The sequence below is a fragment of the Podarcis erhardii genome, assembly GCF_964252035.2.
Source record: "Podarcis erhardii genome assembly, chromosome: 2".
Classification (NCBI taxonomy): domain Eukaryota; kingdom Metazoa; phylum Chordata; class Lepidosauria; order Squamata; family Lacertidae; genus Podarcis; species Podarcis erhardii.
In genome coordinates, this window is record NC_138498.1 from 58,724,427 (window position 1) to 58,750,791 (window position 26,365).

The 26,365-nt window shown below is 44.6% G+C and overlaps 1 protein-coding gene across 1 annotated transcript; it reads right to left on the reverse strand.

Annotated features, from left to right (window-relative positions):
- Positions 1–3,883: 3,883 nt before the first annotated feature.
- VDAC1 (voltage dependent anion channel 1) lies at positions 3,884–24,565 on the reverse strand. The gene is made up of 9 exons (XM_081848612.1): positions 24,378–24,565; positions 14,093–14,162; positions 12,379–12,428; positions 12,070–12,222; positions 11,921–11,973; positions 7,505–7,732; positions 6,767–6,917; positions 4,970–5,027; positions 3,884–4,267 (listed from the first exon to the last, which is right to left on the reverse strand). Exons 1-9 carry the CDS (start codon positions 24,474–24,476, stop codon positions 4,176–4,178), a joined length of 954 nt encoding a protein of 317 aa, XP_081704738.1. The 5' UTR covers positions 24,477–24,565; the 3' UTR covers positions 3,884–4,175.
- Positions 24,566–26,365: the final 1,800 nt, after the last annotated feature.

A 26,365-nucleotide genomic window follows, 5' to 3' on the forward strand; every position in this document is an offset into this window, starting at 1 on the left:
TATTTCTGGGTTAGCGGAGTCTGTAACCTGAAGCGTATGTAACCCGAGGTACCACTGTATTATTTTCCATTCAGCAGCCTAACAGCCCACAGATAGAAACTGTATCTTAACCTGTTGGTATGACTGATTATACTTCTATATCTCCTGCCTGAGGGTAGACAATTAAAGAGGTGCTGGCCAGGGTGTGAATTGTCCCTGAGGATTTTTCTCGCTCTCCTAAGGCATCGATCCCTTGTGATGTCATCTAGCAGGCTCAGGGGACAGCCCATGAGCTGTGTTCACCACCCTCTGTAAAGACTCTGTAAAAACATTGTGGATGTTGATCTGTATCCTGGATGTTGCTCAGTAAAGGTCTGAGTGTTGCCAAAAGTATTCACCTAGAGGGTGAGAGAGATTCTTCATCCACATCCTAGTTTGATTTGACTCCAGGATGGGACTCCCAAGGGAAATGGGAAGGCAGCTTGTTAGACTGCAGATTGGCGTCTTTCTGCTTGATATCCTCTGCAAAGGCCTCTCAGTGGCATGGGTGCTGCCTCTGGGGTGCACGAGGCAATCAGAGGAGGCGGGAGAAGGAGTTTTTGCTTGCATAGTGCCTGCTAGGGGTGGCCTATGTGGCACCATGTGTGTAGCGACTTGATTGCACGAGTTGCAATGGAGGGTGCTAAAAGGACTTGTTAGTCCACGCAAAAGCCAAGTCACGCAGCAGCAAATCCTGTTCAAGGCTGAGTCCAGATGGGGGTATTAGCTCACAAACTCTTATTTTTCTGCACATTCTATTAGCACACTCCCTTTTTTCCCAGTCACCCTATTGATCCCTGTTCTGCTGCTTGCTGCCTGCCCCAGAATTGGGCAGAAGATATTCAAAGTACAATCTCATGTGTAGCTTTTGTTCCTCTCCTCAAACACTCGTCCCTCAGATGGCTTAGATGATTAGACAGCCATCAGTTTGTTCTTTTTTAAAAAATAATAATTGTGCTGTTCTGATTTAACAGACTTGTGCAAGATATGTAATAATAAAAACAAAATGCAACAGCTTAGTGCTCTGAGTGGGGCCTCTGTGTGTGCCAATGCTTCTGCTAGTGAAGATAATTCCATTTTTGCTGCCTTCTCCAACCATTAAACTTCAGCTTCAAGCATCCAGTGATCTGGTCATGTTACTGAGGCAGGAGGTAAATCAATTCAGTCCTGAGCCTCTCGCTGATGTTTTTTTCAAACCTCTCCACTACTGAAGGATTTGGGAGGTGCGGAAACAGCAGGAGGCAGCAAGCGGGGTTGCTCTTTTGCCTCTTTTTTGTTTTTCCCCAAAGCCTTTCCAAGAGCCTCTTGCAGCAAACTCAGGGTTGATTTGATTCCCTTTCACCCATCTTAGCACCACAGTTCAATTTGTGCGTGCTTTATGCTGAAGTTGAAAACTAGTCTGAGAAGTCCAGAAGGTGAGGAATTACCTTAATTTACAAGGGAAACAGCACATAAAGCAGCCCCAAACTTTTTACTATTATTATTACAGGCCTTGCACAGGTGGAAGGGGGCCTGGAGCAACAGAAATGTCACCACACATATGACAAACTGACCACTCACCCAAAAAAATGCATTAAGCAGCTTTCACATCAGTAATGATGGCAGATGGATAAGGGGTTTACTCATTGGATTTTATTGTGGTAAGGGGAAATCCAGAATAAAGCGAAATGAAATGTGGGCTGAAATTTTGATGATGTTGTTGTGGAGACGTCACAAAAACTTATAAGCATGAGTGGTACAGAGTCTGAAATAAACAAACATGTGGAAACACCTCATCTCAGGTAGTTTGACCTGTCCCACTCCTTTTACTAGTGCCAGGTTGGCGCATGCGCACACACGCACAATTCAGACTAGGGTCTTCAGTAGGGAAGGGGCTTGCTACTCATCTGTGCTTGGTTAGTGCTGATGCTTCTCATCACATCAGCTTGGTTCATGTTGATGCTTAGATGGCTTTACCAGTTCGCACTCAGCGCATAGCAGGTATATCGAATGTGAATTTCTCTCTGCTGCCAAACTTTAGCCTGTTGAGCTAAAAATGCCAAGCTCTGGCTCAGCCAAGATTTGGACAGAGAGAATGTGTTAATCAGATTGGCAAATGCAAAACATTGAAAAGAACAGGAACACTGTAATAAACCATAGGCTCAAGAACCAATGACAGACATCTGTCAAGGTTATTCATTTGCTGATAAGGCTATAAACAAACTCCAAGGAACGTACTTTTTTTCCATCATGTGCATTGCTTGTGATGAAAGCAACTATAATTGTAGTGCAGGGGAAATGGTAGATCTCTCAGATGTGCAATACACAGTAGAAAGTCTAATATGCATCTCTTGTGTCATCCAGGCTCTCGTTCCTTCCATTCCTCCATCTTCCACAATGCCTACCCCATACCAAAGGTTCCTCAAGACACAGACCTACATTTTTTGTGTATATTAACTCCATGTATACTGGGGGAGATATCAACATGCTTTGGGGAATCCCAAGGTTTGCAGAATTCTTTTAAACAACTTAACAAGGAAAAAATGCACACACACACACCCCCCCCAAAAAACCTGAATCCAAAGAAGGGTGGATTATCCCATGAAATGTTGAGGGTCAAACTGGAAAAGAAACCATGGAAACAGTGGGGAGTCATGAAGTGTCCTAGAGGAGAATATGACTAGTTAGCATACCTGTTAGAAAGTGACTGCAACATTGGGGGGTCTCATTTGTTTCCATAATAACCAAAAGCTTTCATACTGAGGACTTTACTGGGATATTCACTCATCTGTTTGTTCTGTCTTACAACAAATGGGGGGGAAACACCTATAGGTTGTCAAGAGAAATGCAGCCATTGCGTTTTGTAAGAACACAGATGGGGATGCTAAACCATTTAGGAAAACAGACACAATTAGAGATGAAGTTTCAATGTTTTATTCAAGTTGGGTTTGCTTGTTTGTTTCATTTTAAGTGGTGTCCAGTACAGCATTTTGGGGTCTAATGCCACACAAAAAAAGATGGAAGACTGAAGATGTAACCATTAAACTGCTAAAAAGAGAGAGAAGAAGTAGTGATAGAAACAAAGTCCATCTTGTTTAATGCAGTGTCACTAGGTGATTACAGTTACAAAAGACTTCCCTGCTTATGGCTCTGTCGTACAAGCTTTTCCATAATGAGTGCAAGGGAAAGAACCACAACACGGGGTGTGATTTTTAAGTGGTGTTGGCTGAGTCACATCAAACTTTCTACACGCCAAAGTTATACGAAGTGAACACTCTAAAGCACTCCAAGGACAAGCTGTTGGTGTAGGAAGAGAGCTGAAGGTGTAGGAGGGAGAACTAAGTAAGACTTAAACGTGTGTGATGCATCTGCCTGAGCAGCCCCTTATCAGACAAATTTGGACACTCCATCACAGAATGAAAGCCTGCTAATTCAAGTGACAGGAAAAGGAGCTTCCCAAGCACTTGGATGGATTGGCATTCTCATAGCATGAATTCCAAATGTTTCAGCCATTTCAGGAACCATTACAGTGGTGCCTCGCAAGACGAAATCAATCCGTTCCGTGAGGCTCTTCGTCTAGCGGTTTTTTCGTCTTGCGAAGCAAGCCCATTGACAGCTTAGCGGATTAGCGCTATTAGCGGTTTAGCAGCTTTTAGCGATCGGCTGTTAAGCTGCTTATCAGCGAATCAGCTGATAAGCGGCTTAGCGGCTTAGGAAAAGGGGGGGAAAGGGGGGGGAAACCCGCAAGAACTCGCAAGACATTTTCGTCTTGCGAAGCAAGCCCATAGGGAAATTCGTTTTGCGAAGCGCCTCCAAAACGGAAAACCCTTTCGTCTAGCGGGTTTTCCGTCTTGCGAGGCGTTCGTCTTGCGGGGCACCACTGTATCTTAAGAAAAAGGTTCAAGACAAGAATCAGACCTTCATATTAATAGCTGGTAAGTATGGCGTTCTAATAAGCAACATTCCCCAAAAGGCCTGGAACTGGGGGGGGGGGGGAATCATCACCGGCCTTCGCTGAAAACACACACTTTGAAGCTTAGCCTTCTTTAACCAGGTTCAACATGACTGACACATCCCAGACATAAAACATTGAAAAGTACACTAAATTCGGAAGGTAGCTATGCTGTATAGTATTTCAGAATTAATCACCAGAAATAACGGTGGTACAATTCCTTCTTTCATGCTTCAAATTCCAGTCCTAGACCTAGTTTGTGGCCACCTGCGTTGACATTCTTCCCATCCAACAAAGCTGACAATGTCAATTTAATACCTGCATAGCAAAACAGGGAGAGAGAAGATATGAGCATTCATACTTAGGAACGTAAGGGCAATGCATACAATCTGACAGCGATTTCCACCCGGACACAGTTTCCAACTGCCGTGTTCTGGCTATGTCTGGGAAATTCTGGACATATAGGAAGCCTATCTGAGAGAGGTATGAGAACTAGACATACAATGCATATAAAGGGTTAATTAATACTTTCCTGATATAGGACAGTGGTCCCAAAACTTCAATACAACTACCAAGAAACCTCACTAAGCTATTTGCTCACAATTCCTTGTGATATCAGCATTAGCAACACTGTCTTTTGACTCACCCTCTTTTAGTATTTTAGATTTGATCCAAGCAAATGACTACAATAAAGCATGATCAACTATCCATAATTCTTACATAGACTGATAAGCTTTTTCTGTCAATTTAGATTTAATGTTTTTGGCACTGTAGTGGCAATTTATCTGAGGAAGTACAGGAAAAAATATAGAAACCAGATGGAATGGCATTCAGTCGCCTTCACAAGAATTCAAATTTAGATAAAAATAAAGCCTGAAAGAATTGATCACTAGGGTTGAAGAATAATCAGGCTTTCCACATATCACAAGCATACAACAAAATCACACATGTCATTTTCTACTATAACCATTTGGACGGAAAAGGTCAGCAGAATCGAATACAATTCTATTCCATGCGTACCTGGCTTCAGAGTCTGAGTATATCCTAAACCAATCAGACTGGAATTATTCACTTTAGCCTGAAAAACAAAAGTGAAGATATCTTTCAAAGTTCTTGTTGCAGATCATAAAAAGAATTGTGGAAACCAGAAAATTCAGTTTATTTGCTCAGGGGAAAGAAATTGGGAATTCGGTAAAAATGTGGATGTTTATTTGAAAACACAGATCTTGTTGAGTTCAATAGGTCTCCCCCCACCCCGCCCATCCCCGTCAGCTAAATGTGCAAAAGACTACTCATGCATTTCCTAACAAACTCTTTACTTTTGCTGAACAGAAGTTTTCTCCAGGTAATCAGTACAATATTATGGCTTGCAGCTCAAATGGCACAAGTAGAATGAACTTAGGATGTTGGCTTGCTGCCAGTGTAAAAGGAAAGCAAATGGAAACTTATACCCCACCCCACCCATTTATACATTTGAACCTAAAGCTAAGCATGATGTTTTGCTGCCAGGAATCATTTTAAAAGCTCTCTGCAAGTCATCCAGTTGCCAGCCAGCCTCTATACTGCAGCCAAAATATGGAAGGCTTTCCCCAGCCACTCTGGGCAGCTTCCAACAAAAGCTTAAAAATACATTAAAACATTAGTCATTAAAAACTTCCCTAAACAGGACTGCCTTCAGATGTCTTCTAAACATCAGGTAATTGTTTATCTCTTTGACATCTGATGGGAGGGCATTCCACAGGGCAGGCACCACCACCGAGAAGGCCCTCTCCTCCTCCTTGCCCAGTGGCAGACTTTAGGCTTTCAAATATCAGCAGCACCCTGCGTGACACCAAAAATCAGTGCCCCCCTTGCCTTCCATTCTAAGTCATTGTTGCGGCACCCTCTCAGCTCAGCGTGCAGGCGAACCAGTTGCATTCCCCTAAATGCGCCTCAGAACTCAATTCGTCAGATGGAAGAGAGAACGAGCCAGCCACAGGTGCAGCAGCTCTTGCAATACTGCCAGTTCAAAACACACATAAGCTAGGTTTGTTAAACCTTTTGGCTCATTCTCCCTTCTATTCTTTAGCCAGTAGTTTCATGAGTCAAAGGAAACGATGAGGAGATCATCTGTGCAGCTGCCATAGCACAGAACTGAGCGAAGCTGCGGCAGCTGCATACACATCTCTGCCCAGCAGCAGTGAGAAGGCATGTGGTGGTGATAGTTACTCACTATGAGCAACTAGGCAAAGTGCTAGATCTACAAAGCTGTATTGCTCAGATACAATCTGTTTTCTTGTTTCTTATTGACGAGTCCACATTGTTAACACCCACATCTGAATACAGCTGAATAACTAGGGGAAATAAATTAAGAAAGGTGACGTTAAAGGGAAAGCAAATGGAAACAAAAAAAGATTTCGTGTTTATGAGAGGTGCTGAGGTGCAAGTGTCTCTTTTCTCTCAGGGCTGCTTTCCTTGCCTGGACTTCGCTTGATAAGTGAAGCAAGAGGAAGCAGTGATTACCAGATGAGGTAGGTGACCCAGCAGATGGGTTGCTGTTGCTCTCCAGGAGGGGAGGGGAGGGCAGCAGGAAGGCCTGTGCATTGGCAGAAGTGCAGGACTGGCTTTGCTGGTGCTTTTGCACTGCACCAACCTCCCCACCACCTTGCCCTTTGCAGGAAGCAACAGAAACCCACCTGCTGGGAAGCTGGCATAGCTGTTCCACCCCACCTGCTGAGCTGCTTCTGTTAAATGGTCTTGGAGTTCCAGGAGAATTAAGCAGTCAACCTCTGTAACAGAATAAATCTCAATGAAAATGAGTGCCCACATGTTACTCACAGAGAAAGATGCATCTGGGTCAATTTGATATTTGGCAGCTATTCCAAAGCGGGTGTTGCTATTTCCAGCTGTCCAAGCAAGATTGACGGCAGTTTCCAACTTATTATTCACCTTCTGATAAATGGAACCTCCAAATTCTGTGCCATCATTCCTGTAAGAACATTTTTCATACTTTATTGTACAGTCATTTGTGGGAAATGTGCAAGCCTAGGCATGGTTATGTTTATGATTTGCTGCTGACTTGTTCTAATGGTTGGATGCTGCGCTTTTTACTCTTTATTAATGTTTATGTTGTTTAGCTTTTCATCATTTGAATACTGCTGTGAGATCCTACAGGATGAAGGGCAGTCTATATTACAATCAATTATATATAGTGCTTAAAAAAACACATGAAGGAAATATATTAACAACATCCTTCCACATTTTTTATTTCTTCAATACACTAGTGTGAACTTAAGTCTGTCATCCATTCCAAATCATTTCTGAACCCTGGTCTCCAAACCCTTCATCTGGGTTTTGGAGATCTGGATTTAGAAATGATCTGGAAGGTCCTATATATCTGAATAAATATAAATTTGGATAAGTGAAAATACAATCTTCCTCCTACCAAAGCACATAGTGATGTTTAAAGCATCCAAGTTATTGATAAAGAAACAGTTCCACCTTCCTTTTCACCAACTTGACAGGATTTTTTTTTCTTACAACACTTTCCCAGTATGCAGTCTTGCCAGTACTTACACATTGGTGTGAAGCTGAAATTCGTCAGTCTTGTAACCAACAGCAAAATTGCTCTGAGTTACTCTGGACTTAGCAGTCTCAAAAGTCATTTGGTAACCAGCCAGCCAACCTTCATAGCCAAAGACAAAGGCACCACGTATTGAAGGACCAGCAATGTCAAAATCCATGTCACAGCCCAAGTTGATATGTTCCCGCTTGTATCCAGACTTGACTTTAGCATTCTTCTTCCTAAAAGGAAAACCGTGCTTTATAGTATTCATTTTAAATCATGCATTCTAAAGCTATTTCCCCCTCGCTGCTATGTACCAGTCCCATGCATTCTCCACAGTTGGAGACAGAAATGTTTCTGAATATCAGTTGCTGGGAACTACAGGAGGGAAGTGCTCTTGTGCTCAGATCCTACTTGTGGTTTTTCCAGAGGCATTTTGGTTGGCCACTTTGAGAACAGAACGCTGAACTAGATGAGTCATTGACGTGATCCAGCAGGCTTCTCTTATGTTCTTGCCACCACCAGAAACCTTTAACCGCATGGAGACTGCCAACACAAATTAACCTCTTTCTCTGTATGCTGACCTGCTTGACAGGCTATAGTCACCATGCATAAGCTATCTTAAGATGCTACCTCATCATGCACCTGGTGTCTGAAACAAGTAGGCCAATTTTTTCAGCCTCTCCATTAATAGAGATTTTAAAGCAAAAACTGGATGGCCACCTATCATGGAAACTACAGCAACAAATTTATTACATCAGCAGGGCACTGAACTAGATGGTTTTGAGGTCCCAATTCTATGATTCTAACCAGCAATCAGTCCTGTTTTGAGCTGTTGAAATAGGCACTGCACTATTTCAATACAGGAGACTAATGATCAATGCAGTAGGTTAGGAAAATTATTTGGAACATTATCTGAAGATATTGACTCAAAACTGATGGTTGGCAAACATTTTACTTGCAATGCCTTTATCACCAGGCACCCTTCCACATGCTGGTTAAATTAAGGACCTACTTTTTTACCTGTTATTAATCAACCACATTATTTCCTCTCAATTCCTTCAGCCTTATTTTAACCTGGATATTCACACTGAAGCCAACTGGAACACTGAGATGATCCAAGACCGAAACCCCAGGTGTAACAGCTTGTGGTTCGACATGACATGCACCCCAGGAGGGTGACTGCTACATTAATTGGCAGACATATCCCTCTTTCACATATCGGTGCATCCATTTCAAGTTTGGAGAAGAGGCAAACATCAGAGCCACCTCGAGAGATCACAGTTCAAGGTTCACTGAAGGCAGGTGCTATCAGTAACGCACACCAGTCCTTGTCAAGCAACACTTTCACTACTTCATTTATATAAATGGTGTCACTTAACCACATAATTAATTCAAGGGATGCTGGCCTGCCTCCATTTTCCCTGGGATTAATTGAAAGGACATGCGTATCTGACATTTGTAACTCCTGAACAGTGTGGTGTGTTTTTTAAGGAGCTTTATATGGGCAGGAACCTGCCTAGTATTAGGCTAGAATATTTGCCCATCTAACCCAGAACTGATTAGACTGACTGGCAGTGGCTCATCAGAGTCTCAGGTAGCACTTTCCCATTACCTGTTATCTGATCTAGCTGGAGTTGCTGTGCATGCAAGGAACATAGGAAACTGCCTTATACTCAGACCCTTAGGCCAGTGTTTCTCAACCTGTGGGTCCCCAGATGTTGTTGGACTACAACTCCCATCATTCCTAGCCAGCATGACCAGTGGTCAGGGATGATGGGAGTTGTAGTCCAACAACATCTAGGGACCCACAGGTTGAGAACTGCTGCCTTAGGCCATTAGGTTGGTGCTGGGCATTCAACTGGGTCCTTCTGCATGTGAAGCACAGGCTGTACCTCTGAACTATACTCCCTCCCTAAAGGATGCTTGTGTGGCACTGATGGAGAAAGGGACAGTCATGAACAGTCCCAACTAGCATCTCAAGAAAGCAGCCACCTTCCTTCTTCTCTTCCCATCCACCCTGCAGTCTTGCTTGGAAGCCACAGGGAAAACTTCCTTAGCCATTCCCCAGCTTTCTTTGCCAGGCATGTCACATACCCTCTCTTTCAACTCCCAAACTCCATCAAGGGACCCACTTATAAAAGGAGAGCAGGGTCTTTCCCCACTGAAGCCAGTGGCTACGCTGGGGTGTTATCCCAACATGAAGGAAGCCAGCCTCCTCTGTGCAGCTTTCCTTAGCACCTCTGCAGAAATCAGGGACAGGTTATCCCATCGCAGTGTGAAAGATGGATGGGGGGGGTCTCCTTTGTGTTAGCAAATCACTCCTCTGTTGCTGATATATGACTGGTAAGTCACATGTCTGTGTTTACTTTCCTGAGCTGGGAAAGTCTGAGGATGGAAGTTACATCTTATCTCTTCTGTTATGTCTTGCTGTTACACTGTGTTTTTCTCTCTGTGTCTGCTGCTGAAGAAGAGAGCAGACGCCATTATGATTTGTCCTGTAAATATTGCAAAATGAATCTAAGAATGTTTACATTCATACTTCCAGTCATCACTGCAGACTCTGCTGATTAATAGCGTGCACAGGATCATCCGACCTGTGTCGCTGAGTGCTCCGGGATGAAGACTTGTGTCCATCCCAGGGGAGCGCAACACCGGACAATGCCCGGAGAGGCTTGTCTCATACCGGGGCAGTGGGGGGCCCCAAGGCGTGTTATGGACACTTTGACCTCATACTGAGCTTCAGAGGTGCTCCAAGGTACCAGGTCAGGGGAGAGGTGTGGCTGGTGGTGACATTTTGATTGGTTATGAAGGTCAGTCAAAGTCTGCAAACACCTGCACCAAGGGAATGACAGGACTGAGGTTCATCACTCCCTCGTGTGGTTTCTGCTGTGCCACCAATGAGGTAGCAGGAAGGCAAGAATGGAGACAGAATGGAGGACTCCTAGTGGAAAGGATTACCTGTCGCTGGAGTCCAGTCCACACAAGCATTCCTCTCAATACCCACTCACTTGGAAAGGGGATTTATGGCTCTGTGTCTTACCTGCCTTTAAGATGTAGCCCTCCTCACTCTGTTATCAATAATTCAGCTGTTTTGAAAATGCAATTTCTGAAACTGGGTTGCAAAGGGCCACACTTAACGCAACACTAAACACACAACATGCTGTGGCAATTTTTGTCCTTTCATTGCTAATGGCAAGTACAGGGAGACCGGTTTTCATCAGGACTGTGATGTCGGAGTGGGGAGGCGATTCTTTTCTTTGCCACTGTGGTTCTGATGAAAATCAATGTTCCCTGTGTCTTGGGTGAATGGCAGCTCTGCAGAGAGGAATTTTATTTAGCACAATGGTGAAGGAAGAAGGAGTGAAACCACTCCTTTCCTACATTCCGCAGTCCCCAAAGTGAATCACACACACCCCAATTTGAAACAAAAAAATATGCAACAACCAAGAGGTGCATTTAACACCATGTCTAAATTGGGTCTTAAAATGGCTAATTCCCAAATGGACATTTTAAAATCACACCAGTAATTAAAAGGATCTATTTAATTTAATAATTTTAGTAGATCTCTGATTTAGAGCTTTGTATCAGTGCTAAGGTGGATGCCACATTAACCCCTGGTGCTTTTAGCAAAGGTGCTCTGTCATTTTACATTTTTTATTCCCATCCAGGTAAGCACTGCTAGTAAAACCTGAGTTTGTAATGATGCTGCAAAGCCAAATCTGGAGGCTATGGAGCAGATACTCAGTAATCATTCTGAGATTGAACATCCACAGCTCAGGAAAGGGACACCATACCTAATGAATGCAGCCCTGGTTACTAGAAATGCAATGCACTACTTTTAGCTGTACAACATTGTGACATCAGGAGCATTTAGAAAGGATGATAAAAATGAAGACGCACACACAGAAATATTAAGTACGTATAATCTCCCAGCTGCTTAATCCTCATGGCCCACATAACATGCAGGAAACAACCACAGCATCGAAACCTTTCATCCAACCAAAGGCATCTAGCGTTACAGCCTGCAAGAAGGGAGACCAGAAATCCAGCTGGGGCAGGGGAAGAAGAGGCGTCCCAAATAGCACAACTTAGTGGTAAAGAGTGAGACAGTTATTGCTAAGTAGCACTAAATAGACCTTGCACTGGAGGCTGTTGGAAGATGTATTTTGCATTTATAAGACCCACATGTGCATCTTAGGCCAAAATTAGCAGCAGTTATGACAACTGGCTCAAGTGATTAACTATTTTAAATAGCACCACACTTAAGTTTGCAAAAAGAAAAGACCTTCATGGAAAGGGGAAAGATGATCACACACAAAGGATAATCATTAATGCAGCCCAGATTGGAAAGATAAAGCAAATTAAGCAGGCAACTAACAGCAACAAAAAGTGTATTCTACTGTATGAATGTACCCACTCCTTACCCAGTGTTAGGAGAGAATGAGGAGTCAAAGGTCAGCTTCAGTCCATGTGCAAGCTGAACAGAAAAAGAAATTCACCAATTGCATTTATAGTTTGAAAAGATGAGTGCTTAAAGAGTTGAAAAACTGCCATCTTTCAATGTAACACTCACCTGATCTTCTAAAGTTATCTCTGTGCCTAGTGTGTTGTCTGTGTTCCACTTCTCTGTGAATGTCAAGCCATATTCTGTCCACCTGTACTTGGTTTCCAAACTTCCAGAAACTTTGGTTGTTTCTGTATTTGCTGAACCTGAGCTTGTAAATTCCTAAGGACAAAATGCAGGGTGAAAAATTGTTTTTCACAAAGTCACCTTACAGAGTTAGAAAAAGATACAGGCCCCTGTCCAAGTAGACAGGTGGCTTTATTGGAAGTGTCAATTAAAATGACATGAAAAAATCATGCTTGGTCTTTCTCTACTCACCAGTCCATTTTCAGATTTTGTTTTCAAATCCAACTTTATTAAGCCAAATCCTAAGAAAATATAAATAAGCCAGAATGATGTCAGTAACCATCTGGGGCAGAGGCAAGCAGAGATTCTGATTGAACTTTCATAAAATGTAAGTCTTCTATGCAGGAAGAAAAGCATTTAAGAAGCTACACTAATTTCTGCAGCTTGCAGGAAGGTGAAATATGATTATATTCACATAATATATTATCTAGCCACAGGACAATCAGCATAAACATGATAAACTTTTGCTGCTGCTCTCGCAAGAAGTAAACTGAGCAGCATTTTTATATATTTCTATTGATTGGTGTGTTTTCAGTTGTATCTGTTTTAATTCGTGTTGTGAGGCAATACTGGAAGAAAGACAGGCTGTAAATAAAATGAATAATGGGGAAACACATGATGAGATCCATGATTCCATGAGATATTTAACAGAACACAAACAGTTTTCTTCAAAGGATCAGAAGGCAAATTGCTGAAATAAATACTCCAAAGTAAAGGCCCAAATGCACAACACCATCCTTAGTACCATAGCTGTCAAGTGTCCCTTATTTGAATGGACAGTCCCTTATTCCAGCGCCATGTCCCGCTGCTGTCCCTTGTTGATGGATGTCCCTTAAATGATGTCCCTTAAATTTCAAAGGAAGCAGCTCCTCTCCCTCCCTCCCTGCCGGCCAGGGAGGAGGGAGGCTCCAACTGTGTTGCTTGAATGTGTTGCTCACCCAATAAGAAGTCTAAGAACGACTGTGGGGTGGAGCTTGCATGCCTTGTGTGTGGCTAGTTAATGCAAGCTGAGCGAGGTTTTGAATGCTGGACGCCATTTTGTTGCACATGCTGCTGCAAACTTTGCAGTGCAAAGCCAGGCCGGAGAGCCATCTTAAGTTGAGGCTGCATAGGCCTTGTGGTGCATGTGATTCAAATTCTATTCAGTTGAACCTCTGGTTACAAGGTTGGTTGGACAGTGTTCTTGAAGCTACCCAGCATGAGTTTGACCAGACTGCAGGAAGACAGGAAGACTGGAGTGCCTGGAACAGGTGAGGCTGCAGGTCCCTTATTTTGGCTGCTGGTCCCTTATTTTCAAGGCTGCTGGTCCCTTATTTTCAAATCTGTAAGTTGACAGCTATGCTTAGTACACAAATTCAAAGGTAGCTGGGACTTGGCCCAAATTTATTCCTTTCCACAGGTTGCAGAGTAAAGTGACAAGACTGATTACTCAGGCTGACAGCAGCTGGATAAAAGTGTTAATTCAGTCTGGTCAAAAAAGGGACATGTCTCCCCTTGTCTCTGCCACTGAAAAACAATTTAAAAATACACAATTGCCAACGCTGCCTCCAGATATACAGTTAGATGGGCTTAGATAGGCTTTTACAAAGTGGGGGCTACATCCGAGAACTATTCTTTGCATCCCTCTGCTGCAGTTTACACCTTGAAGGACAGAGAATACATACAGACAGAGAAGTCCTGTGCATCTTTAGTCAGAAGGTTTACTAAGTGAGCTAAATGATGCCCAGAAGCTAGTACATACTGAGAAAGACCTTTTCTTAGGGCACAGTTTGATCTATGCATATTGACTGTGATCTATAACACACACAACTGGCCAGAAACTGCAATTATAGTTGTGTGAAATCCTAGAAATCAGCAACCCAGATAACCAGTGAAACACCACCCATTTCCTTGTGGCAATATTTACCATATCCCTTGGTGAAGATGTCTCGAGCAGATTTTCCTAGGTCAGCATAAGCAGGAGGAACAGCCATTTTCTGCCAAAAAAAAAGAAAAGACACTTGAGTTATGGTTTTGTGGAGAATCCAAACACCACAGTGCTTTTGTCATTCTAGAGGTCCAGCCACCAATTAACCAAAAAGAGGACCAATTAAAGCCTTTTTCATGTTACATTACCGAAATGCCCTCTCACTGGTCGCTATAAAAACAAACCCCACAATCAAGAACAGAGCTGAGTTTGCCGTGACCTTTATTTGTAATGTTGAATCACCTAAAAACATATATTGAGGAAAATTTTGACAAGAAGAAAAATTCTGGGGCTTTAATTTACCTCTTGATCCTTAACAACATGAACAGATCACAATGATCTGGGCTGCTAGGTGCATGTGAAACATGTCACTCTGAATCTGCTGAGTTAACAACATCTTCTCTCCTCCTCCCCACCCCATGCCCCCATATAGAGCTCACTATTTTTGTTTTCCCTTCTTCTAAATCTTTCCACAAAGGAAGGAGGTAGTATCATTTAAGCATTTTATTCTCTTTTCCAGCTAGCCTTGAAGCCCAAACCATCCATCAGAAACAGATGACGAAATCAAACAAAGCCATCAAAGCTATGCAATATTAGGATCTGGATCCAGCACCTTGTTAAATGTCAATACATAAAAGTTATTCTAAAAACAATCATTCTTTAAGAACAGGAACCATAGAGATCCATTTCATAGCAATCAAGTCTATAGCCACATGAGGTTAACAAATCTTATAACTGAGCTCAATGAAATGACATTTTAAAGCATCTTTGCTCTTCTCCTGCAAGGTCAGTATGTTACACATAAGTAGACTTGCCTTGCAATAACCAAGACAGGCCCAACTCATGAGCCCTTAAATCTTTTACTCTTCACCCAGATGAATATGCAACAGTGCCTTATGGCTTATCTGATTCATTACACATGGTGCAGGATTGTTTATTGTAGAAACTGAAGATTCCACCCTCATTTCTTAAATACTACTAGCTGCACACCATAGGTTAGAAGCTTTATACAAAATGATTTATTTTGCCAGTAAGCGACAGGCATTGAGGATCTATTTCATATTTCACAGACAGAATGATTTACCATAATTCCGCTAAAAAGGAGAACTGAACACCTAAAAAGGATATGCTGAACACCAAATGGTGTGTGTCCCTAAACCGTTTTGGAGCAAGCACCACTAAGTTGTTGCTTATTTTGGCTCCAGACCAGAAGCAATTTGCTTTTACAAGAGAATTGCCAGAGCACATATGTCAGATAGGTACTTTAGCAGTTATTCACAGCCTGAAGCGCTAAGTGCAACAAGCTGTTGCATGCCAGAGTTGGATACTACTCTTAGATAAGTCAAGAGTCTCAAGAGTCTCTCTTCTGGCTCAAATTGAACTGCTACATCAAGCAAACCGAGAAAACAAGCTACAAAGAATCTTTCTGGCCTAGTGACATAGTCAACATTCTTGAGGGTACACTGATTGAGAGATACAAACCCCAGGTGATACTAACTTAACTATTCTGTGACCGTCTCCAGGGTGCTCCAAGCCTGCCACCCAACTCAGTAAACTTAAAATGGATGCTCCTCAACTAATGAGATCTTTAGCAAAATGGAAGACCTGAAGGCCAAGAATCATATACTCAGCAGCGTAACTAGTCGCTCGGGTGCCTGGTGCGGCACAGACATCCTGCAGCCGGGGCAGGACAAGCCACCCATGGGGACAGGGGGGTGCTACGTGGAGCCTCTCCGCCACCTCCCCTTCAGTTGTAGGGCTGCTGAGGGACAGGCGGAGGGCAGACGCAAGCCCCAAACTGCTGTTTCAGGCAGGCACCCAAGCCACCATGTCACTCCCAGGAGAGATGCGTGGCTTGGGCATGCTGCAGGCCCCGCAATAAGTGCCGGCCCACGCGGTGTGGCGCCCAGTGCCAGCCACGTTTCGTTACGTTTGTTGACTGAACTAAAAAGTTTCGTGAGCCCCGTTTTTTAAAAACTCACATTTTTGTCATTTTGTCACATCCCCTCACTGATGACAACCGGGGCAGCCCGCACCCGCCCTTCCTCCGCCACTGCATATACTCCAGAGGTCCCCAAACTAAGGGCCGTGGGACTCGTTTATCCGGCCCGCGACAACCCCTACTGCCCGCTGTTGTTACTAGCGCTGCGCTGCACAGCTGCCCACTTCCAGGTCAGAGGAGCATCGGAAATAGCTTGTGTGCATGCGCAAGCGTTATTTCCGGCGCACATCCGGGTCAGAGGAGGCCCGTGCACATGCGCACAAACTATTTCCAGTGCTCCTCCGACCAGAAGTGTGCCAGATATAGCGTGTGCGCACGCGTATGGGCACACGCTCCCCCGCCCTCCGGCCCGCCATGCGATCGGCGCTGGAGACACCAGCCCAAGGCGGGGTAAGTTTGCTGACCCCTGATATACTCAATACGTATCACTGTGAAAGGCTTAAAGAGAGCCATGAAATGTTAACAGGTCTCAAAAGCAGCTGACCTTAATGTGAGCACTAGGTCAGAGAAGGGACCTCTCAAGATTCTACAGGTGTCTGGAGTGACTAGATCTGCATGCATCTTTCCATGCGGCAAGCACTGTCTCTGCTCCAAAACCAGAAAATTCCTCTCAGAGGAGCTTGTCTTCATAGGCCTCCTTCTCCAGTGCTGTACTTGTCCACTGCTATACTAGTGTGAGCTGGAGGAAACAATACCTGGAACAGCTCCTTGACATCCTCATGTTTTCGTGGTGCTCAGATGTGACAGCTATCAGTCAGGACAACTTCTATTCCAACTGGCTACAAATCCATTCTAAAACTCCAGCAGGTAGCACTGAAGAAAGCCACGTCACCAGGATCAGCTCCGGGGTTTTTCAAGAAAGCCACCACAGTACGGAAAACGTCAGCGATGGCTGTGTGATGAATCGATCATGACATGCCGGCTTAATGCAACAGTCTAAACTATGCCTATGAAGCAGTGGGAGGTGTCTAAATCCCATCTTATGCAATTACTGAAATTAAGGAATATTAAAAGATAATCCTGTATCTAATGAGAATTGAGTTCTAAGCAACTATTAACTTCACAGGGGATCAGGTGTCTGAAACAGACAATATCACAGTGTTTTTTCTGTGGTTAACCCCGATTAAGATATGAATCATCAAGGGGAGGAAAAGTTACTTGCTTCCTCTGTGCAAGAGCTGATCAGTCGTTTTAGGTCTGCGGTAGCTCAAAGACAACCGTCAGCCTCCACAAGTTGAAAGTTCAATGAGCTTAATGAGTGGGGCTGCGGGGTCTTAACAGGGCAGCCTGTAAATGCCCCTATATATCAGTTCTGGGATCTCAGAATGTGAACTCCGAGTGGGTCATAAGTGAAACTGCATGTCTGTGTCTGATCCCAGCCTTGAAGATGATAAAGCTATCACATGACTCAATCCCTGTTCAAGGATATCACCAAGACTGAAATAGCAGGCACAAAATGCAAGTCAGTGTTAAGCGCTCCTGACTTAGCAACACTAAACTCTGGCATCTGTTGTCCCACCTCATGATTCTGCAATTTATAGGATTATTACATTTTTAAAAGATGTTGTGGAAGCAAAGTCAGGTAGCAAGCTTTAGAAGCTAATTGTTTTAGGAAACACCAACTGGCAGGAATAGGCTGGAGTTCCTTCATACTCAGGTTAAGAAGCCTCCCTCTAAAAGAAAAGTAAGTTTGTTCTTGTATATCCCTGGCACTGAAGATATAATAATAATAATAATAATAATAATAATAATAATAATAATATTTACACCCCAGCTACTCTGAGCGGCTTCCAACAAAATATTAAAAATACAATAAAACATAAAACATTAAAAACTTCCATAAACAGGGATGCCGTCAGACATCTTCTAAAAGTCAGGTAGTTGTTTATTTCCTTGATATCTGATGGGAGGGTGTTCCACAGGGTGGGTGCCACTACCGAGAAGGCCCTTTGCCTGGTTCCCTGTAGCCTCACTTCTTGTAGTGAGGGAACCGCCAGAAGGCCCTCGGCGCTGGACCTCAGTGTCCGTGCAGAACAATGGGGATGGAGACTCCTTCAGGTATACTGGACCGAGGCTGTTTAGGGCTTTAAAGGTCAGCACCAACAAAACGGCATAAGAACTTTCTCTTAAAATAAATACAAGTGTGCATAGCCGCAAAGGGATGACAAGTTGAAATTGTTCTGGACCCTTGGGCATGGAACAATTCATTTTTTAAACCAAAAGGAATGATTTGCTGTCTTAAAAAACAAAACAAAAAACTTTTCATATCTTATTTTAAAGGCACAAGAAAAGCCCTGCAGGATCAGACCAAAAGCCCACCAAGTCCAGCATCCTGTTCTCACAGTGCACAACCAGGTACCCATTGGAAGCCCAGACTCAGGCCCTGAGTGGAACAGCATTCTCCCAACTTGTGATTCCCAGCAACCAGCATTTGAAGGCATATTGCCTCTGACTAAGTGGGGAGAGAGATGCAGTAGCAGCACTAATGCCCGTTCTGCATTTGTAAGAACTCATTTGTTCAGTGTGGCAGCACCTTCCATTGGAACTCCCTGCCTATTGAGACCAAGCTTAGAAAGTTAAGATCATTTTAAGGTGTTTTAGTATTTTAACTTTTGTATATTTTAAAGTATAGTTGCAAATTTCTCTTGATTTAACTGTTTTATCTTTCATAAGCAGCTTTGAGGTGTTGTTGTTTCACAACCGGGTGGCGTATGAATTTTATGAAATAGATAAGAATACACTTCTCAGTCTCCGCTGTGAAAACCAATGTACATTAGGCAGTCTTAGTTCCAGCTTTGGTCAACCTCTGCCTTGGCACCCATCTCCATGCCACTTTCTGCTGATCCATCTCTCTTGCCCTTAGTTAGTGCCTCTTCTGCAGCTGGTACAGAAGCTGTGGAGCCTGCTTCTGTACCAGCTACAGCATGGGTAAGCAAAAGAAGGCCCAGGGGCCAGATCAGGCCCAATCGCCTTCTAAATCCAGCCTGCGGACAGTCTGGAAATCAGCATGTTTTTACATGAGTAGAATGTGTCCTTTTATTTAAAATGTATCTCTGGGTTATTTGTGGGGCCTGCCTGGTGTTTTGATATGAGTAGAATGTGTCCTTTTATTTAAAATGCATCTCTGGGTTATTTGTAGGGCATAGGAATTCGTTCATTATTATTTTTTAAAAAATATGGTCCAGCCCCCCACAAGGTCTGAAGGACAGTGGACCGCCCCCCTGCTGAAAAAGTTTGCTGACCCCCTCACTGCTGCCTGAGCCCCAGATCGCTTGCCGCCACCACACACCCCAGCCAGGCAGGAGGAATGGACTTTAGACCCCCATCAAAAGAGTTAAAGAGTAACAAGTAATGTATCATTTTCACGGAATCTGGAGATGGTGGCAGAATCCTAAGGTACCAGCAGCTACAGAATGTCAGGGCTGATCTTGACACAGTGTTTGGTGCTAAGGCAATCCATCCCTATAGGAGGAGCTTTGTACAAATAAGTTTTCAGGTTTGGTCTTAATCACATAATATTGTGTTTTTCTCCAAGTAATTCAGCTTTCCTTGCTGCATTTGGTCACCTCCTTGCTGCTGGTTAGCAGTAACCTCCCCAAACAAGATGTAGCACACAGTGCTAGAAACTCAGATATATAAGCTAGGTGCCAAATGGCTTCTTAAACCATGATTGCCGTAGCCAAAACAGAATGTCTAGTTGCTATTTTGGGGTAAGACAGCTCTAAAATCTTATTTTTCAAATGATGGACTGACTGTGATTGAGTCTCAGTTAAACATCTGGCTAGTTCAGATGTCAACCTTGAGCAAGGTTAAGAGCTCTGAGAACTTAAATAAGAAAACTGACTTGATTCAGGAACAGTCACATATAAGAGGTCCATTCCAACCTTTTTTTTTCTTAATGGTGACTGCTGCTGCTCAGGCTGCACAGAAAAAGCAATTTTATTCCAGAAATTCATTCCAATTGTGCAGATAAAATATAACTGATAGAATTCTACAGGATGGGGTATTAGTGTGTGAAAACAGTCCATCTTCACTTGGTTGCAAGTGGTCAAAAGCCAGCTGGAAAATGTGGCTGGCGCATGGCCAATTTCAAACACTGGTAGCACGCCTTGCCACAAAGCTACTGTAAGCAAAGAATTTCTACATACTTTGAATCCTACCTTATTCTCCCTGACTTACTGTGTGAACAGGTGCAGAAAGCAATCAAACCTAAGCCCTTCAGCCCACAGAACATGAATGATATCAGCCTCAGTAAGATTTACACATTCATATTATTAAATACAAAGGTGATTCAAGAGACTAATATTTGTTCTGACTTCCTGCTCCACAGTCAAACCTCCATAAAATTCCAGCTCTAACCCACACGCAGACTTCACAGTCATACTGACTGAAGTGACATTTTGCATGGGATTTGACCTGACCACACAGAAGTGGTAGGAAAAGGCCTTGCTACTCATTTGCTGATAATGTTTTTACATAAGAACATCAGAGCCTGCTTGGTCATCTAGTCTTGCATTCTGTTCTCTCAGTGGCAAACCACATGCTTATGGGAAACCAACAAGCAGGATTCAAGCACAAGTATACTCTCCCCTCCTGTGGCTCCAGGCAACTGGAGGCAGTTGGAGCCACTGGGGCAGAGCATAGCTATGATGGCTAGCAGCCATTTTAGTGACTCAAACTAGATACATAACCCACTGAGGAAGAAATCCTACATCAGCTAACTTGGTCCACATACTCCAGTGGTGCCCAAGCAATTGTTCACACTGTATGAGGTTCTGTTCAGTCACCTGTAAATGTTTCCTGTTTCAGAGGAATTTCTCCCAACTATTATAGGCTGGAATCCATACCTTTTACATAGGGAATGTCTAAAGCACAGAGATGTGGCCACCACAGAAATCAGAGCCAAACGTATCAGACTGCAGAAGTGGAAAGTGGCCAAGTCTCCTGATGAAAGACCTCTTAGATCTTGCAGCTCACAAGCAATAATACATTATATTAAAAGAGGGGTGGAATATACATTTCAAAATATCCCACATAATTTATTGGAATCTTTTGCAGACTGAAAAGACGGGTTTTGCTCCCCCTGCACCACCAACACTGATTTGTTTTATCTCTCTCTCTCTTAATCTTTTTCCATTGTAAAAAATTGATTACCAGAATAGTCAAATCAATATATGTAGTAACTGTAAATTGTGCCTTATTTAAGTCACAGAACTTGACACATCAATGACATGAAAGGCATGGGGCAGGGAGAAAAATGGGACATTGCAGATTTAATGCTACCTGTCCGTTATCACTAACTGCATAGCTGGGAATCGGGGAGGGGGGTTCTTTCACTGTATCTGTTAAAAACATTTCAATAAACAACAAACAAAATGGACCAAATTTCTTCTTTATATATCAAGCCACTATCCCTCCCATATGTCTATATAAACACACACACACAACCCATTCCTAACAGCGCTAGCTTTATCTTATCTCCACTGTCACCTAGGTCATATCTATCTCATCTTTGCTACCCTCAGTCAGTATCTGACTTCTACCAATCCTCGCCTTTTGCATCTAATGTTCCTTGGTGCGAAACAGTTTGCACTCAGCTTCTGCTTTCCTTAGGTGGTAAAAGGACAGTGAGTGCACAGTTCTCTGGCTCTGTGCTTTTATGTTGTGCATTTGATGATTTTCTTTGCCTTCTCTCTAGTGATCTCCATCCTGCAATCTTGATGTACCTTTCATATACTCATTATCAAGATCTGAATGCAGCATTGTGAGCACTCAGTTCTGACTCCACCCCCTAGCTGGACGAAGATACGGGAGGAGAACAGGAATGACAGATGCGCCCAAGTGTATCATTTCTGCAAGAAGCTCAGGTTTGGAAGGAAAACACCTTCTTCTTTTGTGTTTTAAGAATTAGATTTTGTTCTTACTTTGCCTCTAGGTGTCTTTTTAAATGTGTTGCTTTGTTTCTGCTACAGACTTTATGAAAACTGCTGGGAAGCCTTTTAACAGGGCATCTTGGAGAAGATTTCACCAATGTTGCCCACACATGAACAGTTCTACTGAAATAATTATATTAAAAGGAAAGCACGTCACTAGTATATGCCTTGCTAAAAGAGCAGAGGCATATGCAAATGGAGCAACTGCAAAACAATAGCCTCAGTGTAACTTCCCACTGAGATCAGTATCTGCTAAATGTAATATGTGAATGGCTACATGAGTCTGTTTTGCTCCTTGGACACTTGTCTGGAAAACAACACCTGTACTGGAAGCCAGAATATTTACATATGATAGTGTACATGCTTCTTTCATGCAGTAGCCTTCAATCCCTTGGATTTCCAGTCAGTCAACCTGAACCAGCTGAGGACATCTGACTTCTGCACATGTTATCACCTGCCAAATCAGGAACCTGTGGACATATGTCTCATATGTATCTGAAAGTGGATGCTATCTCTCTGCATTGCTTTTGACAAAGAATCTGTTTGCAACCCCACTAAACAAAAAACAAAAAAGGAGTAAAATGATGAAATTAGAGGTGGTAATTAGCATACAGATTTTTCCTGCCATTTTCACAGGGGAATCAAGTTGGAACAGAAGCACACATGTGCAGAAAGGATGAGGGAGTAGCAACACTGTCCAATGAACACTGCAGCCACTGGTGTGAATGAAATTTAGCATGTCATGTCAAAAAAAATCACAGTTCCATACTGAAGTGTGAAAGAAACATTAGTCTCACATGTACTTTTAAAAGCATGTTTAGAATTGGATGTCATGTGTCAGTTTTGCTCAATACCAAAGCACATTTTCAAAACACACATTTCTGTTTTATCCCCATACATTTGGTTGTCAATGGCTTTGAATTTGTGCTAGTAGTTAATATTTTGTTTAATACTATTACAAACAAAAAGGATTGTGACAGTATACATGGAAAGTTAGAAATATCCCACGTATAATTAACTGTCTATTTGCTAGATATATGTAATGTAATAGGCACTGTAGAATTCAATCTACTTAGCAGCTATATTGGCCTTATGAATGGCACTAGGCTTCTGCCTAGAGCAACAAATACAATCTGCATCCAGCCATAATGGTTGCAAAAATCAGCTGCAAAAACAGGTCACATTCAGAAAGCCCTTTTGAAATACATCAAAATCAATCTGAGAATGAAGGTATTTCCCATTGCAGACAGTGGAATTTGATGTAGCCATGCTCCTGAATATTGAAAAACCCTTGCTATTTATTTTTAAAATGACATTCCTTTAGAATTATCTACATCCATTTGAAGACATTCAAATACACCCAGCCCTTTGGGGCAAAACCTCATGACTCAGTGTTCTCCACCCACTGAACTTTTGCCTTCATCCAGCAGATATAAGAACAAGCAAGGGCATTAGGGGCATTTAGAGGTCAAGGGGAAGAACCTGAAAAGAGGAGGGAAGCAGCACCCACTAACAGGGAGCCAGGAAAGGCTAAGACGCTGTTACCTGTGCGCTGCATCTAGACCTTGCCAAACCCACGTTACCGTGTCTGTGGCCTACCCCGGGGTTACACCACCTGGCCTCGCTACTACTTGGGTATGTGCTGCCCAGGAGCGCAAGGAGCCTTCAGCTCGAGGCCTTTCCAGCGAGGAAGAAGAGCACATGGATCCGGCGCGAAGCACGCTTCGCGCACAGAGGTGACCTACAGCTCGGTGCTGCTGAGCGCGGGGAGAAGGGGAGCGGCAGACCCCCTCGTCCCCGTCTTGCAGGAGCCCCCGGCGGGGATGGCGCTGGCTTGGAAGAAGAGGTCTCCCAGGGCCAGCCGGGCACCTCTGGGAGGGAAGGATGGAGAGGCGGAAAGAGGTCTGATGGGAAGCAGATGCGCACGAAGGAGGCCCGCGAGAAGGCTTCTGGCGCCCGCGGCGGCGAAGCGAGGCGGCCTCGTCCAGGGCTTTCCGGGGCCTGCGGCCTTGAAATAGAAAGGGCAAGGCGCCAGGGGTCGCGCTGGAGGGCAAGGCGATTTCTCCTCGCCATCCTCGCGCCGGCCACCTCCCCAGGCCTGCAGTGGCGCAAAGCCTTCTCCTTCCCCCAGCATCCCTCTCTCCGGCTGCGGCGGGCAGGGGAGCAGTAGCCGCGCCAAGGCCGCCTGCCCCGGCTCGCCTTCCCTCCCGATCCCTGCGGCGGCCCGGAGAGAGGCTGGCAAGCAGCCCCGGCGCCGCCCGTAGCGGCCGATCTGGCTCGTCCGCCTTACCGTGTCTTTGCCGTGGCCGCAGCAAGGCTTCTGGTGAGCGGCGGGAGGGGCGGCGGCGGCGTGGAACGGGGCGGATCTTGCAGGCGCCGAGGCCAGCATCGCGGGAGAGCCACGGGCAGCAGCAGGCAGGCAGGCAGGCAGACGGACCCTCCCTGCCGAGCAGAAGGACGTGACTGCGCCGCCGTCGGACGCTGGCCGGCCGCGGATAGGCTGAGCGCCGGGGACGGGAGGGGGGGTGGCAGAAGAAGCGGGGCTGGGCTTTCCGGGCGAAGGGAGCGGCTCGGCCAATGAGCCAAGGGCGGCGTCTCTCGCGTCTTAAGCCGCCCGGTGGTTGTCAAGCGCGACGCTGGAGGCGGGCGCCCGCGGAGTCGCCGGATCGTTCAGCGTTAGCGCCTCGCCTTTTCTGCCCCGGCCGCTGCTGCAGTTGGAGACGGGGCGGCGAGGAGGGGGTGTTAAATGCCTCGTCTCCAACTGAAATCGGTGGCCCTCGCTTCCAAGCGGAGCTCCGGCTCAGGAATGGCGGTCTTTATCAGCATTTATTCCTCGCTTTACACACACAAGTCTCCAAGCGAATAGAACACTCGAAACAGCTAGAAATCGGTTAAAAGCCAGAGAGCAGAGATCGCTACACCAGATAATCCGTGAGGATCGTTCGCACGTAGGCAGCGGAAGGCTGGTGTGAATTCCGGATATGCTAAAATGCATGCCAAGAATGCCCGGTGGGGGAGCTGTCCAAAAACGTAAGCAGCATCTGCTGAATCAGGCCAGTGAAGCCTCTAGACCAGGGGTCAGCAAGGTTTACCTCGCCTGGGCCAGTTTACTCCAGCGGAGACCCCTACATGGGCCGGATCGCGTGTGCAAGAGTGCACGCAATTTCCAGCATCTGCATCTATGCAGATGCGATTTCCAGCATCTGTGTCTGCGCACATGTGTTTTTCGGCGTCTGAACATACACAGATGCAATTTTCGGTGCCACAGAAGCAAGTCCCGGCACCGCGCTGTGCTGATTTAGTGCAGCGCGCGGGGACTCACTGAGCAGGCAGCTTAGTTCGGGGGCAGCTTGTGGGCCGGTTAAATGACCCCTGTGGGCCGCTTGTGGCCCATGGGCCTTAGGTTGCCAACCCCTGCTCTAGACCAGTGTCCAGCTCTCGCAGTGGGCAGCCCACAAGATGAGCACAAGGAATATCTGAAGGTCTTGGAGACAATGGGAGCCCTGCATATAGACACAAGAAGACAGAGTGCATACAGGAACCCACCACATTAGTACTGGCCATCAAATGATGGGGAGTAGCTATGATAGCTCTGAGGGACATAAAACAGAGCGATTCCAACTAAACATCAGGAGGAACTTCCTGACATTAAGAGCCACAGTGAAAAGGACTCCCTCGGAAGGTGATGGACTCTCCTTCCTTGGTGGTTTTTAAGCAGAGGTTGAATGGCCATCTGTCTCGGATGCTTTAGCATTGCAGGGGGTTGGAGTAGATGAATCAAGCCATTGTTCCATTCAGCTCAGTATTATTCACACTGACAGTGTCTCTCCAGGATTTCAGACAGGGAGTCTCTCTCCCAGTCACAGCCCTACCTAGAGGATGTCGAGGATTGAACCTGGGACCGTCTGTGTACAAAGCAGATTCTCTACTACTAAATGGCAGCTCTTCCCCTTGGGACTGGAATAGGGGAAAGAAAATGGTGACAATTCCTCAGGTGGTAGATGAATCGTGGGAGTGGGAAGGAAGGGCCATATTTTCACCATGTTTGTATAGAGGAAGTCAACAAAAAAAGAAACACAAACTCAGGACAAAAGGGAGAAATGAGCTAAGAGGAAGGCACATTTGGCAAACCCTCACCACGATCAACTCCTGCCTGGAAACCTATGTCCCCACTGTGGAAGGATGCGTGGATCTAGAATTGGCCTCCACAGTCACTTACAGACACACCTCTAAGACTGTGTTCATGGAAGACAATCTTTTCCCCCCTTTTTTTAAAAA